This window comes from Ovis canadensis, chromosome 11 (assembly GCF_042477335.2).
Source record: "Ovis canadensis isolate MfBH-ARS-UI-01 breed Bighorn chromosome 11, ARS-UI_OviCan_v2, whole genome shotgun sequence".
NCBI lineage: Eukaryota > Metazoa > Chordata > Mammalia > Artiodactyla > Bovidae > Ovis > Ovis canadensis.
The window spans coordinates 49,639,552-49,655,601 of NC_091255.1; the positions used below are offsets into that span (position 1 = coordinate 49,639,552).

At 40.4% G+C, this 16,050-nt stretch overlaps 4 protein-coding genes across 4 annotated transcripts; all 4 read right to left on the minus strand.

Annotated features, from left to right (window-relative positions):
• Positions 1-261: 261 nt before the first annotated feature.
• Positions 262-810, minus strand: LOC138414708 (keratin, high-sulfur matrix protein, B2D). Its single transcript, XM_069542435.1, has one exon. It carries the CDS (start codon positions 808-810, stop codon positions 262-264), a length of 549 nt encoding a protein of 182 aa, XP_069398536.1.
• A 2,363-nt stretch (positions 811-3,173) lies between these two features.
• Positions 3,174-3,692, minus strand: LOC138414709 (keratin, high-sulfur matrix protein, B2A). Its single transcript, XM_069542436.1, has one exon. The coding sequence runs from the start codon at positions 3,690-3,692 to the stop codon at positions 3,174-3,176; it is 519 nt and encodes a 172-aa protein (XP_069398537.1).
• A 4,492-nt stretch (positions 3,693-8,184) lies between these two features.
• LOC138414710 (keratin, high-sulfur matrix protein, B2B) lies at positions 8,185-8,658 on the minus strand. Its single transcript, XM_069542437.1, has one exon. It carries the CDS (start codon positions 8,656-8,658, stop codon positions 8,185-8,187), a length of 474 nt encoding a protein of 157 aa, XP_069398538.1.
• Positions 8,659-15,447: 6,789 nt separating this feature from the next.
• LOC138414711 (keratin, high-sulfur matrix protein, B2C) lies at positions 15,448-15,906 on the minus strand. The gene has a single exon (XM_069542438.1). It carries the CDS (start codon positions 15,904-15,906, stop codon positions 15,448-15,450), a length of 459 nt encoding a protein of 152 aa, XP_069398539.1.
• Between the last annotated feature and the right edge of the window lie 144 nt (positions 15,907-16,050).

Genomic DNA, 16,050 nt, shown 5'->3' on the forward strand with positions numbered 1-16,050 from the left:
GCAATATTCAACCTTGCATCAAAATCAGAAATAGTATAGCCAAAGCAATTTGATGATGAGCAGGTGGTACGCAGCATCTGCCGTGGAAAGTACAGATATTCATTGTAGAATGAAATCAGATAGAACTCATATACTCGGTAGCGCCCATAACAAAAACCCAAATGGGAGACTAAGAGCTTGTTAGCTGTCCATGGGTGGTTGAGGCGATAAATTATTCAGAGATACTGTGTCCTGGGCAATTTTAAATGAGCAACCTTGCTTTCAGCAGGTGGGCTCACAGCAGGTGGGCTCACAGACGGGCTCAATGCAGGTGGGCTGGCAGCAGCAGGCTGGGCGGCAGCAGGACTGTCCACAGTAGGATGGGCGGCAGCAGGAGGCCTGGGCATAGTACAGCTGGCAGCAGGACGGGGATGTGCAGCTCACCACACAGCAGGGAGGTAGGCTGGTGCCCTCCACGCGGCAGTCAGGGCGGCACCACCTGGTGCGGCTGCTCACAGCTCCGCTGCTACCCACCTGGCCATAGTCAATGCTGCCACCTATGCCACAGCCAGTCTCACAGCCACTGGTCTGGAGGCAGGTTGGCTGGCAGCAGCTGGTCTGGATGGAGATCGGTTGGCAGCAGCTGGTTTGGATGGAAGTTGGCTGGCAGCAGCTGGTCTGGATAGAGGTCGGCTGGCAGCAGCTGGTCTGAATGGAGGTTGGCTGGCAGCAGCTGGTCTGGCAGCAGGTTGGCTGGCAAAAGTTGGAACCACAGGTCCCACCAGTGGAGCAAGTGGGAAATCCACAGAAGCTGGTGGAGCAACAGGCCATGGTGTCAGGAGTTGGGCTGAGAATTGCAATGCTTGGAGGATTTTGGGTGGTGACTTCTGTGTCAGGCCTTTTATATATCTGCGCTAGCTGCTATTTATAGACTTCTTGGCATATCTTCCTTGTTTTTGTATAAATTTGTTTTTCAGTGGTCCTCTGATTGGCTTACATTGAAATACCTATGATACATTATGAGCAGCAGTTTAGAAATTACTTCGTTTTATAGTTTCATTTGGACTCCTCATATTGGTCCTTTGCTCTTTGGAATAGGTTTGTGGTTTTCCATGTTCAAAGAGCCCTCCCATTTTTGTCCATGTCAACACCCTCATTTTGTAGAGGTAGTTATTCCATGTGATTCTCTGTCCAGGTCTCTAAGGCTAAGAGTAATTGTGCTGTTTTTAGCTATTTTTTTTTCCCCCTCTTGAATATATAGACTGAATTCTCTTGAATTTAGAACATCAAGACATCCACTGAATTGAAAGGTACCTTTGGTCACACATAATTAAAAGCTTCCAACTCATTTATTCCAACATCAAATAAATCACCATCATTTTTCCTTTGATTTCAACCAATTTGAAATGTGTAAATATTACTTGTGTTCCAGGCCAGAAATATTTCCTTGTGAACCAAATGATATAGTATACAGAAAGATCACCACCACAGTGCTTCGCTTCTGGTAGAACCTTAATAAATGTTTATTGAATCTGATTTTCAATGGGTGGAGTAAAAGGCATGATTCATGAGTGTCTATACCACTTATAAATGATTAAATAGAACTTTTAAGCTGTAGTGCCTCTCATGAAGCAGTCCTTATGATTGTCAAAAGGGAACAGGAGAAGCTGACATCTTTTTGTATTTAATAGTTGAACTAAGTCTGAAGAAAAAGCATCGATAAGCTCTGACATTTTGAAGGGTGCACTGTATCTACTTTATTCTTCTCTGAAATAAGTAATCTTGTGTGTGACCTATCACTGCCACCAGCTGAACGATAGAGGTGAGTGCCGGGAGCTTGTAATTGTCTCAAAAATATTGTTCTCAATGTGTTCTACGTTTTCTCCTATTGTGTTTTGTATGTTGTGCTCACATACTTAAGAACTGAAAAAATTAAATTTTAAGAGGTATTTTTTGTTCCAGATGTGTGTGCATTTATTGGGAACATTTTTCAGATTGGGTTGCAAAGTATAAAATACATAGTTGTTTCAGATTTCTAATGGATGTGTCTGACACATCCATTAGAATGGGGATGGTAGAACTCACTGGCTATCTCTGCAGCTATTTGTTCTATTCTCATTGAGACCATAGATACACCATAAAAATACAGTTAATGGCAGTTAGTGTTGGGTTTGAAACTTAGAGAGCAATTTGGGAATCAGCGGGAAGAATACAATAGGCTAAGGTATAGGAACTGAACATAAATGATCTTGGAAAATAGATAGTATCTGATAGTATCTGGTTGATATTTTGAAATCTAGTTAATAGGTAGTACAATTTCTTTAGATATGGGGCCTGCATGAAGGAGAACATCTACTCTATTAAGCAGAAGGAGATTAAAATATGATAGGATTACATCTGTAGCTTTGATCAATCTGAAAATGTTAGGTAAAAAGAGCCTGGTGGCTCAGAGGGTAAAGAGTCTGCCTGCAGTGTGGGAGACCTGGATTTGATCTCTGGATTGGCAAGATCCCCTGGAGAAGGAAATGGCAACCCACTCCAGTATTCTTGCCTGGAGAATCCCCATGGATAGAGGACTCTGGTGGGCTACAGTCCATAGGGTTGCAAAGAGTTGGACACGACTAAATGACTTCACTTTCTTTCTTTTCACAACAGATTAGATCAGGTAAGTATTTGAACAACTACAAAGATTATTTAATGCATGGAGCATTTTGCTAAGCAATAGATTTAAGCATAATGTAATTTGTATTTAATCTCTCTGGCTTAGACTTTATGTTCATGCCTTAGCATTACTGTCAAATTCACTCTTGAAGGTAGAAGGAAGAAAATAACTCAGTTTGCTTTGCAAGTTTAAATATTTTATTTGAAATTAACAGAGGATATTGAAGGAGAAAGCAGGTCTGAAAATATATGGGAACAAGAGAGAGGAAAGAGATCAGAGATGTCACTGAAATGAAGAGCTACTCGAGTCTGGTACTCTGCTCAAGCAAGGCAGGAAATCCAGACACCGTGGTTGAGGCCTGTTTTCAGCGTGCTATTTCAGAACATTCAAAAGTGTCCTAAGACTTTCATTTCTGAGCAGCTTAGAAACTTCATGATACTTAGCATCCAAGAAAAATTGAACGGTTCTTCAGAGATCAGAGCAGGTTTGTTTTGCTTCCCCCTTCATTCTTAAGTAATCAGCAGCCTTGCTTTCAGCAGGTGGGCTCACAGCAGCTGGGCTCACAGACGGGCTCAGTGCAGGTGGGCTGGCAGCAGCAGGCTGGGCGGCAGCAGGACTGTCCACAGTAGGATGGGCGGCAGCAGGAGGCCTGGGCATAGTACAGCTGGCAGCAGGACGGGGATGTGCAGCTCACCACACAGCAGGGAGGCAGGCTGGTGCCCTCCACGCGGCAGTCAGGGCGGCACCACCTGGTGCGGCTGCTCACAGCTCCGCTGCTACCCACCTGGCCATAGCCAATGCTGCCACCAATGCCACAGCCGGTCTCACAGCCACTGGTCTGGAGGCAGGTTGGCTGGCAGCAGCTGGTCTGAATGGAAGTTGGCTGGCAGCAGCTGGTCTGGATGGAAGTTGGCTGGCAGCAGCTGGTCTGGATGGAGGTTGGCTGGCAGCAGCTGGTCTGGCAGCAGGTCGGCTGGCAGGGACTGGAGCCACAGGTCCCACCAGTGGAACAGATGGGAAATCCACAGAAGCTGGTGGAACAGCAGGCCATGGTGTCAGGAGTTGGGTTGAGAGGAGGGTTGTTAAGAGAAGTTTTTGAGTTTTGGCTCCACCTTCTACATCTGTCCTTTTATACATCCTGTAGAGCTATGTTATTTCCCTCACATTTAGCATTTTTCCTGGATACCATTGAAATTCAGTCTCTGATTGGCTAATATTTGAGTTGTTAAGAAGGTTATAAATAGCATTTTGAATAGCCTGCTTTTGTCATTGTTCAATTAAATCTCATTATGTTTCTTCTTCGCCCTTTGGGTCAAGCCAAGACTCATCATGGAAGTTGTGTGATAGATTAGACTTTGGCTAACCGTTGCCCTGGCTTGCTTTGTCATAAATGTCCTTTGATAGCCTTTAGGCAGAGTTTGTCTAAACTGAACATTCCCTTCCTAAGTGGTCATTCAATTAAGGATCATGATTTTGTAAACAATTTGTCTAGACTTGGAATGTCTATTAGTGTCACCAGAACATGAACTATCACCTGAGTCACCAACATCAAAAGAAGCATGCCTTTCTATGCCCCATTTGTGTAAGCTACAGGATCCTCAGCACTCTAGTATTTTTGTTATTAATGTATACATTCTCAACCGAAACCCTTAGTGACTTTTCCTGTAGCTTGTTTTCTGACTTTGCTAATTTAAAAATAATAAGGTAGCAATGAATACACATTTTAATAAGTCAAACAGTATGCAGACATATAAAGAAAAATTAATGTTATTCTCCCTTTTCCCAAAACATACACATCCCTCCCAAAACTAGTACTTCAGAGATAATCAATATTAACAGTTTTAGGGCATGTTCTATCACATTTCTCCCTGCTTTTGCAAACGTAAACCAGAGTATGTACATATACATCATTTAACTTAGTAGAGTTGGAATCTCTTATACCTGTTTATGCAATGCAAGAGACCTGCTTTTGATCCCTGGGCTGGGAGGATACCCACTCCAGTAATCTTGCCTGGAGAACTCCAAGGACAGAGGAGCCTGGCAGGCTACAGTCCATGGGGTTGCAAAGATTTGACATGACTGAATGACTAACACACTATACCTATTTATTATTAAAAATTTTTAATAAAATATACACAACATAAAATTTACCATCTTAACAAATTTTAATAGTTCACTCTACTAGTGTTAAGCATGTTCACACTGTTGTGCAATCAATCTCCAGAACTCTTATCTTACAAAACTGAAACTCTGTATCCATTAAATCCCACTTCCCCATTCTCCCCTCCCCAAACTCTTGGCAATCATTATCCTACTCTGTGTCTTGATGAATTCAACCACTCTTTGTACCTCATTTACGTTGGATCAGACAGTATTTGTCCTTTTGTGGCTGGGTTATTTCACTAAGCATAATGTCCTCAAGATTGATCCACCTTGAAGAGTATGACAGAATTTCCTTCTTTTTTAAGGCTGAATAAGATTCCTTTATGTGCATATCCCACAATTTGTTTATCCAGTCATCCATCAATGACACTTGGGCTGCTTCCATCTTTTAATTATTATAATTAATCATGCAGGAACATGAGTGTACAAATATCTCTTCAAGAACATGCTCTCAATTTTGGGGGGTGTATACTTAAGAGTACAATTGTTAGATCAGATGGTAATTCTATCTTTGATTTTTTGAGTAACTGTCATATTGCTTCCCATAGTGGGTATATCATTTACATTCCCACCAGCAGTGCACAAGGGTTCCAATTTTTCCATGTCCTTGCCAATACTTTTTGAGTGTTTTAAGAATAGCTGTTCAAATGGATGTGAGGTGGTATGTCATTGTGGTTTTGGTTTGCATTTTCCTAATTATCAATAACACTGAGCATCTTTTCATGTGGTCTTTTTTTTTTTTTTGCCATTTGTATATCTTCTTTGGAGTTATGTGGATTCATATCCTTTGCCCAAATTTTGTTGTTGTTTTAGAGTTGGTGTTCCTTTTATTGAGTTGTAGGGATTCTTTTTTATTCTGGAATCTATGATTTGCAAATATCTTCTCCCATTCTGTCGATTGCCCTTTCATTTTGTTAATTGTTATTGTTGTTCAGTCACTTAAGTTGTGTCTGACTCTTTGCGTGTCCTTTGATGCAGGGAAGTTTTTAATTTTTGTGTAGTTCAGTTTATTTTTAACTTTTGTTGCCTGTTCTTTTGGTGTCATATGCAAGAAATCATCAAATCCAGTATCATGAAGCTTTTGCTGTATGTTTTCTTTAGATAATTTTATAGCTTTAACTCTTATTTAAGTCTTTGATCCATTTTGAGTTAATTTTTGTAGAAGTTTTAAGATAAAGGTCCAACTTCATTCTTTTGCATGTTGATATCCAGTTTTCCCAACACCATTTGTGGAAAAGATTGTCCTTTCCTACTAAATGTTCTTGGCACTTCTCTTGCAAATCTCTTGACAATATAGATGAGGGTTATTTCTGGGCTCTCTGTTCTGTTTCATGTTTGTCTCTATGCCTGCTTTTGTGTCAGTACCATGCTGTTTTGACTACTTTAGCTTTGTAGTGTAGTTTGAAATCAGGGAGTAAGATGCCTCCAGCTTTGTTCTTCTTTCTCAAGATTGCTTTGGATATTCAGGGCCTTTTGTGGTTCCACAAATTTTAGGATAGTTTGTTCTATCTCTGAGGAAAATGCCATTGATATTCTAATAAGGATTGCCTTGATCTATAGATTGCTTTGGGTAGTATGGACATTTAAGCAATATTAATTCTTCCAGCCACAAGCATGGACTACCTTTAATTTATTTGTATCTTCTTTAGTTCCTTTCATTCACGTCTTACACTTTTCAGTGCACAGACCTTCCACATCCTGGATAAGTTTATTCATAAGTATTTTATTCTCTTTAATGCTATTGTTAATTTGATTGTTTCTTGAATTTTTCTTTCTGACAGAATGTTGTTAGTGTATAGAAGTGCAAGAAACTTTATGTATTGATTTCATATCCAAAAACTTCACTAAATTTGTAACATTTTTTTGGTAGAATCTAAGATTTTCTGTTTATAATATCACATCATTTGCAAATAGAGACAATTGTAAATCTTATGACTTTCATTTCTTTTTCTTGCCTAATTGCTCTGGCTATGCCTTCTAGTACTATGATTAAATAGAATAAGTGAAAGTGGACATCCTTCTCTTGTCCCTGATCCAGAAGAAAGGTTTCAGTTTTTCAGTGTTGAGTATGATATTCACATGGGATTCTCATGTATGGCTTTTGTTGTGCTGAGGCAGTTTCCTTCTAGTTCTAGTTTGTTGAGTGTTTTTTTTTTTTTTATTACAAAAGGTTATTGAATTACCTCAAATACTTTTTCTGCATCTATTGTGATAACCAAATGTTCCCTCACTTAATTCTGTTTATATGATGTATTACATTGATTGATTTTCATATATTAAACCATATTTGTATCCTAGGACAAAATCTCATTGGGTCATGGTGTATAGTCTTTTTAAATATGCTGTTGAAGCCTGTTTGATAATATTTCACTGATATTTCTTGTGTCAGTATTCATCAGGGATATTGGTCTGTAACTTTCCTTTCTTGTATTTTCTTTGTTTGGCTTTGGTATTAGAGTAATGCTGGTCTAGCAGAATGAATTTAGAAGAGTTTCTTTATCTTCAAGTTTTTGGAAGAATCTTAGGAGGACTAGTGCTTAATTTTTTCTTAAATGTTTTACAGAATTCACCAGTGAAAACTTCTGGTACCAGAATTTTCTTTGTTGAGAAACTTTATTACTGATTTCATCTCCTTATTAATTATACATCTGTTCAGATTTTCTATTTACTCATGATTCAGTTTCAGTATGTTGTGTGTTTCTAGAAATTTATCCATTTCATCTTGATTGTGCATATTAGTCATTTAAGCAGCAGTAATATTCCAGAGTATGATCATACAACATTTTATTCAATCACCCCCCTATTGATAAACCCTCAATTTTTTTTAGTTTGTGCTTTTTATGGGGATTAACCTCTCTGGGATTTGATCATATTTCCTAACATGGTATAAGAAGAATAGCATGGAATATAGTCAGATTAGAATCTTTTGTGCAACACTCAATGAAGAAAAAGAGATGTTTGCTGTATCAAATGTATATATTTTATTAGATCTTTGTATATTATTCCCTTTTCATAAGAAGTGCAATTTGCAAAATGGTGGAGTTTAGGAGGTGAATGTATCTGAGAAGGAGAGATGGTTCTTCCTCAGCCTTGGCAGCAATGAGCTGTGAAGAGGAGGCTTGCTGAAAGTCAATCCTGACTCAAACTGGTTTTCCCATTTACTGGGTCATATTTGTATTTTGGTCAGCTTAGAGGAGAAATCAACATCTTTTTAATATTGAATGGAATCAGATAAGTCTATGAAGCCCAAATATTTGGTAACCCCTCATAAAATTTTGATTAAAGTTCAAGAACTTGTTAATGGTTCAAGGATGGTGGAAGAGATAATTACTTCATGGACTGAAGTTGAACTTTCAAGTTGAAAATCAGCAGCCTTGCTTTCAGCAGGTGGGCTCACAGACGGGCTCAATGCAGGTGGGCTGGCAGCAGCAGGCTGGGCGGCAGCAGGACTGTCCACAGTAGGATGGGCGGCAGCAGGAGGCCTGGGCATAGTACAGCTGGCAGCAGGACGGGGATGTGCAGCTCACCACACAGCAGGGAGGCAGGCTGGTGCCCTCCACGCGGCAGTCAGGGCGGCACCACCTGGTGCGGCTGCTCACAGCTCCACTGCTACCCACCTGGTCATAGCCAATGCTGCCACCAATGCCACAGCCGGTCTCACAGCCACTGGTCTGGAGGCAGGTTGGCTGGCAGCCGCTGGTCTGGATGGAGATCGGTTGGCAGCAGCTGGTTTGGATGGAAGTTGGCTGGCAGCAACTGGTCTGGCAGGAGGTTGGCTGGCCGCAGCTGGAGCCACAGGTTCCAACAGAGGAACAGATGGGAAATCCACAGAAACTGGTGGAACAGCAGGCCATGGTGTCAGGGGTTAGATTGAGAGGAGGGTTGTTAAGAGAAGTTTTTGAGCTTTGATGGACACTTCCACAGTGGGCCTTTTATAAGCCTCTACTGGCTGCTATTTGCATAATTCTTAATGTCTCTTCCTTGTTTGCTTTAAAACAACTTGTCTCTGAATGGTAATTGGCCTGTCCCTGAGTTATTTGTTTTTCTCTGAAAGCTTTGAAAGTTAATTTTATTTGGTCTTCAATTAGCATTTTTCACTATGGTCAAGTAGTCATTAGCATTCACTGCATACGTAACCCCTAATTCCACATATTTGTTAAAATATGCTTATCGCCCAAAGAATAATTGAGTGATGCTTCACCTTTAAAGGGAGTGTCAATGTTACTCAGTGTTGACCCTTATAATTGAGCTCTCGAGTCTCATATGACAGTTTAACTCCCAGCCAAGTGGCCTCCAATGTTAACTGCTGCGCATTCTCTGCTTTTTTCATCTTCACCTTGACAGTGAAGTTGGTCAGAAAGAAAAAGACTCTGTCTTTAGGACTAGGAAATATGGATGATTTACCACTGATAATATTTTTGGAGCACTTATTATATGCCCAAGAGGTTCTGAAGCGGTGCATGTATCGGTTCATTTATTCTTCATAGCAATTCTATAGGGGAGGTACCATTGCTATTCCCATCATCCATGTGATAATACCGAGTCACAGATTAAGTAATTTGTCCAAGTTCACACTAAGAAGTGCCTAATCTGCGATTTGAATCCACACCATGGGTTTCCAGACTAAACTAACTTTTAAAAATATTTTGCCCGTACCATGCTGCAAGTGGGATCTTAGTTCTCCAACCAGGGATCAAAGCTACTCTTCCTGTAATGGAAGCACAGTCTTAACCAGTGGACTTCCAGGAAAGTCCCCACACTAAGCTCTTTTTACCACTATAGTCAATTTGTTCTTTCCTAGCTAAGCCATTGTCCTAGGGAAAATCAAAGAGTGAGTGACAAGATGTTACAATTTGACCACTTTCTTAGGCATTTTTTAGGGTGAAGGGAAGAAAGATAAACCATAGGGTAAGTAGTAATGCTCTTCAGTAGAGACATTTCTGGAGATTTTATTTTTTAACTATACAAAAGCACACTTCAAGGAAATAGCAAGTGCTAAAAAGTTAACTTACTTGATTTGTGACTTTAATCTTTGATTTTAGGATTTTCTATAGATTTCAATGTTCTTAACTGCATAAAATCACACTCTTTAAAATTTTTTTTAAAAATTTAAATTTTGTATCAGAGTATAGTTGACTTACAATGTTGTATCGGTTTCAGGTGCACAGCAAAGTGATTCAACATATATATATACATAAAGATTCTTTTCCCATTTAGGTTATTATTGAGTATTGAGCAGAGTTCCCTGTGTTATACAGTAGGTCCTTGGTTTTTTAATTTTTATTTTTATTTATTTATTTTAATTGGAGGCTAGTTACTTTACAATATTGTATTGGTTTTGGCATACATCAACATGAATCCTGAGGAAACCAGAACTGAAGGTTTTTTTAATAAACTTTTTATTTTGTATTAGAGTATAGCCATTTAACAATGGTGTGATAGTTTCAGATGGACAGCAAAGGGACTCAACCATACATATACATGTATCCATTCTCCCACAAACTCCGTCCCATCCAGGCTTCTACAAAACATTGAGCAGTTCTCTGTGCTATACAGCAGGTCCTTGTTGATTATTTTGTAGTGTGTATATATGTGTGTGTATATATGTTAATCCCAAACCCCTAATTTATACACCTCCCCCACCTTTCCCCTTTGGTAACCATAAGAAAAACCACACTCAATACATTAATCCTGGACTATGTAGCATACTGTAATGCATTAGAGCTTCAGTGTGTAGTTTATTTCAGATGTTAGAGAGTAATCTAGTTAGCTATAAAGTTTGTGTAACTGTACAGTTTGAATGAGGCAACTGATAAGGTGAAGATAAAGGTTTTGTTTAGGGACAGTGAAAGGTAATCTGGACTTATGAGGCTTAAACCAGAACAATAAATGCTTGTTGTGCTTCTCCAGGTATGACAGCTTTGAGTTTATGCCCTAACTCTTCCTTCGTCTGAATTAAGTATTTTCAAATCCCACATTGAATTTGGTATATTTCTTTGTGACTATTTTGCTTTTTCTCCTTAAGCAAATCTATATAACATAGATTCTTTGATTAGCTATTTTTTTCACCTCGGATGTTTGTAATATGCTAATTGTAGTAATTGTCATTATTATGATCTCACCAGCTATTTAATTCATAGTGAAACTCAGCAGAATCTTTGATACTAAAAGTATTTTTATCCCCTTGCAAAAAGTTTAGATGTTTGAAGAGCTGAAATGCAGGGCACTGGAGACAGTAGAATTGCATATCAGCCTTCCATTTCTATACTTTTCTACTGTGGCATTATTTGCAACAACTCTCTCAGTGCAAAATTTAGCTCAGTTTTCGTGTTTCTGTCTTTAGTTACACTTATAGAATTAAGAGTAAGATGTATTAGTCAGTGTTTTCTAGAGAAACAGAAGTGGTTACATAGATATAAATATGTACAAAGGGATTTATTAGGCAATTTTGGAAGCTGAGAAGTCTTATGATCTACTGTCTACAAGCTGAAGACCCAGGAAAGTCAGTATTATAATTTCACTTCAAACTTGAAGGCCTGAGAACCAGGGGAGCCAATGGTGTAAGTTCCAGTTCAAGTCCAAAGCCTGCAGAGTCAGGGCCCCATGCCCGAGGGCTGGGGAAGACGGATATGCGCAAGCAAGAGAGAGCACCCTTCTTGTTCTATTCAGGCCTTCAGTGAACGGGACAGTGCCTACTGATATTGGTGATAGGCAATCTTTACTCAATCCATCAATTCAAATGCCAATCTCTTCAGAAATACCCACCACAGATATACCCAGAAATGTTTACCAGCTATTTAGGGATTCCTTAGCTGTCAAAGTTGCTACATAAGGTTAACCATTGCAAGATATGACACTTAAATTTGAGAATTCTATTGTTCTGCTACAGAATGAAAACTAATCTGACCATTTCTTCACCCTCTCTAAATAAATCAAGAAAATAAAGTTTAATCAGAATCTTTCTTCCTACCACTTAAACCCATGTCTTCCTGATTAGTTTCCATAGAAATAGAGTAAGAAGTTGTAATGATTTGTGATGCTTCCCTGTGTAAATTTTCTATCCTGGGTACCCCTATCTGTAGTCTTCTTTGGGGAAAAAAAATGCCAGGTCCTTTATCACTAACACTTCTTTATTGCTGTGCTTATTCTCTTTGGTTCTGATTACTTCACTGAAGCTATGGGGCCCAGACAATACCAGAATCATAAATGTGTGTTTGTTATGCATAAAATGTGTTTGTCTGTTATGCTTCAATGTTGGCCTTTGTTCACAGATATTAAAGTTTTGAGTTATTATTCATTAAGATGTTAGGGTTCCAGTTTTCTAGTTAAAGTGTAAGGGGTTCTTTCCAATTTCTTAAACTCTATTTTACTGGTTTTTAAATTAAGTTGCGTCTACCTTTCTTAGATTCCTCAGACGTAAGACATGGTTGAAGTACCAACCAAATGAACAGTCTATCCTACCTGGGATTCTGTGTTTCTAGGCTCTCATTCCAGTGACCAAGACTAGATAGCACATAAACTTCAAGGACTTCATCTCATCCCCAACTTGTGGCTCAGACAGTAAAGAATCTGCCCGCAATGTGGTAGACCTGGGTTCGACCCCTGTGTTGGGAAGATTCCCTGGAGAAGGGAATGCCTACCCAAGCCAGTATTCTTACCTGGAGAATTCCATGGACAGAGAAGCATGATGGGCTATAGTCCATGATGTCGCAAAGAGTAGGACAAGACCGAGTGACTAACACACACACAAACAAGACCCTTCTCTTCTCTCCTCAGTGCCAACGAGCTCTTTCTTGTGCTTTGAAACTGAGGTCCTTCTAAATGAAAGGTGAATCCAAGCTAAATCTTACCAACCTGATGGGAGACAAGAGAGTGGTATTTGAGTGGGTAGAGTGATGACCACATTTTGGAGCCACTGTGTTTGAGTGTGTAGGTTGTGTCCCGATGAGGGACTTTGCCTACTCAGAGGAAGTAGATTCTTTCTTTACACAGAGCTATGTCTCAACAAAATGTATATTCCTCATTGCGTCTACCTCAAGGTGGTGCCTTTTTCTAATTCTTGAAATTTGCACTAATGGAGACCCCATCTCTTGGATTAATTGAAGTGAAATTCACATAATAGACAATGAACTGTTTTAAAGTGTACAACTGAGTGGTATTTAGTGCATTCATTATATTGTGTAACCACCACACCTCCCTCCAGTTTCAAAACTTCTTCATCCCCCAGAAGAACATCTAATAACCCTTAGGTAAACATTCCTAAAGTTTGGTGCTGGGGAAGACTCTTGAGAGTCCCTTGGACTACAAGGATATCAAACAAGTCAATCCTAAAAGAAATCAACCCTGAATATTCATTGGAAGGACAGATGCTGAAGCTGAAGCTCCAATACTTTGGCCATCTGATGCAAAGAGCTGACTCATTAGAAAAGACCCTGATGCTGGGAAAGATTGAGGGCAAGAGGAGAAGGGGGCAACAGAGGATGAAATATTGGATGGCATCACTGACTCAATGGATGTGAGTCTGAACAAACTCAGGAAGATAGTGAAGGACAGAGAAGCCTGGCCTGCTTCAGTTTATGGGTCACAAAGAGTCAGACATGACTTAGTGACTGAACAACAACAAGTCATTCCCATTCTCCTCTACCTCCAGTGATTGACTCACCACTTTGATTTTATGACCAAAGATTTCATCCTTTAGCACAGAAGTTCCACGAAGTGTCTTTTATTTCATCTTTGCTTCATTCTGGAACGCTCCTTGGAGGTTAGCATGAGGATGGTGGATACCAACTTCGTGTTCATATAAACCCAGCCCTGCAATGGCCATTTATTTTTTGCTTCACCATACAGGAGGGAATTGTGTAGATATTACAAAATACATCAGTTATAATTCCCTTTCCTCACTTTCCAAAGAATATTTTGAGGAGTACTAGAATTAACTGCTAACAGGATGTTCAGAGTCAGTCAGTTCAGTCTCCCAGTTGTGCCCAACTCTTTTCGACCCCATGGATGGCAGCACTCCAGGCTTTCCTGTCCATCATCAACTCCTGGAGCTTGCCTAAACTCATATCTATCAAGTCAGTGATTTCATCCAACCATTTCATCCTCTGTTATCCCCTTCTTCTCCTGCCTTCAATCTTTCCCTGCATCAGGGTCTTTTCCAGTGAGTCAGTTCTTTGCATCAGGGGGCCAAAGTATTGGAGCTTCAGCTTCAATAGTTGGTAATAAATGACTCAAGGATTCTATGGGAACCAGTGAGTGATGGTTATAGAGATTCCTTCATCATAGGGCATCTCAGTCCTTTTAATTTTCTCAGGTGCTGTATATACCTTCCATATGTTGATAACACATGTAACACTATTTGACCATTGAATATTCTTTCCCCTTTGGGCATGTGAAGGGACTAATTATCAATGTGTCATGTATGTAGGAAATGATCTAATATCCTATGCCTGTAAGGGACATTGCAAGAAATAAAATTCAATTATATCATTCTCCAGGTTAGAAACAGGGCCCTAGGCAAGCAAAGGGACTTGTTCAAGAGGTCATGGATTGTGGGTTACAAAGTGGGGACTAGAGTTCAGGACGCCTTACACCTTATGATGTGCTGTGCTGTGCTTAGTTACTCTGTCCTGTCCAACTCTTTGCAACCCCATGGACTGTAGCCCACCAGGCCCCTCTGTCCATGGGGATTCTCCAGACAAGAATACTAGAGTGGTTGCCATGCCCTCCTCCAGGGGATCTTCCCAACCCAGGGATTGAACCCAGGTCTTTCACAATGCAGGCAGATTTTTTTTATCATTGGAGCCGCCAGGGAAGCTTAATAATACTGGAGAGGATAACCTGTCCCTTCTCCAGGGGATCTTCCTGACCCAGGAATCAGACCCAGGGGTCTTCTGCATTGCAAGCAGATTCTTTACCAGCTGAGCTTCCAGGGAAGCCCACATCTTATCCTAATAACTGTCTTTCCAATTATGCATTACTTTTATATCCTTGATAGTTTAAAGAACTGTCCACAGAATCATATATGAATGAACTGAATGTTTTTGGTGACACCTCAAGAAGCCAAATGACATAAAATTGGTATTCTGGGACACCTAACCCATTAATTTGCATACTTGAGGACTTCAGGGAATAGTGTCTAAATACTGATGTATTCTTTTAATCATATATTTTGACTGTAGATAGACAAGGAAAACCACCTTTTAAAGGCCACTGCTAAAAGCACCGTAATAAAGAAAAACCGCAGTGCTACGCTACATTTATTGACATTTTGAGAAATCCCAGTATCCCAATATCAATAACAGATACCAAAGAAAAGAAAGCTCCAACAATGACTTCATCACTGAAGAATGAAAAATTTTATTAAACCCAAAAGCCAATGAGTTGTTGAAACATTTCAGAAGATATTTATAGTAAAGTATTACACATTTCTTTTCACGCTGTAAGACTTCTGTTGATATCCAGATCTATGAAATATTTTTGGTTTTTTATTATAAATCAATTTTCCATGTTAGGGAAATTATGTAGCCTTCTGACATGAGGTGGTAAGCTGGGTTATGGGTACTATTCCTTAGAAGTTTGTTGGGACTGTACATTGGCTAATTTTGAAGTGCCATTGTCTTAGAATTTCCATCAGTAGGTTTTTAACAGATGGGTTGGGAGCAGGTGGGCTCACAGACGGGCTCAGTGCAGGTGGGCTGGCAGCAGCAGGCTGGGCGGCAGCAGGACTGTCCACAGTAGGATGGGCGGCAGCAGGAGGCCTGGGCATAGTACAGCTGGCAGCAGGACGGGGATGTGCAGCTCACCACACAGCAGGGAGGCAGGCTGGTGCCCTCCACGCGGCAGTCAGGGCGGCACCACCTGGTGCGGCTGCTCACAGCTCCGCTGCTACCCACCTGGTCATAGCCAATGCTGCCACCAATGCCACAGCCGGTCTCACAGCCACTGGTCTGGAGGCAGGTTGGCTGGCAGCAGCTGGTCTGGATGGAAGTTGGCTGGCAGCAGCTGGTCTGACTGCAGGTTGATCGGCAGCAGCTGGAGCCACAGGTCCCAGCAGTGGAACAGATGGGAAATCCACAGAAGCTGGTGGAACAGCAGGCCATGGTGTCAGGGGTTAGGCTGAGAGCTGGGATGCTTGGAGAAGTTTCTGAGTTTGGTCTGCTTGTTCCACCCAGGCCTTTTATAGAATTTTGCCACTTCCTGTTTTTGTGATGGACAGCATTTTTATCTTATTACTCTTTTAAACG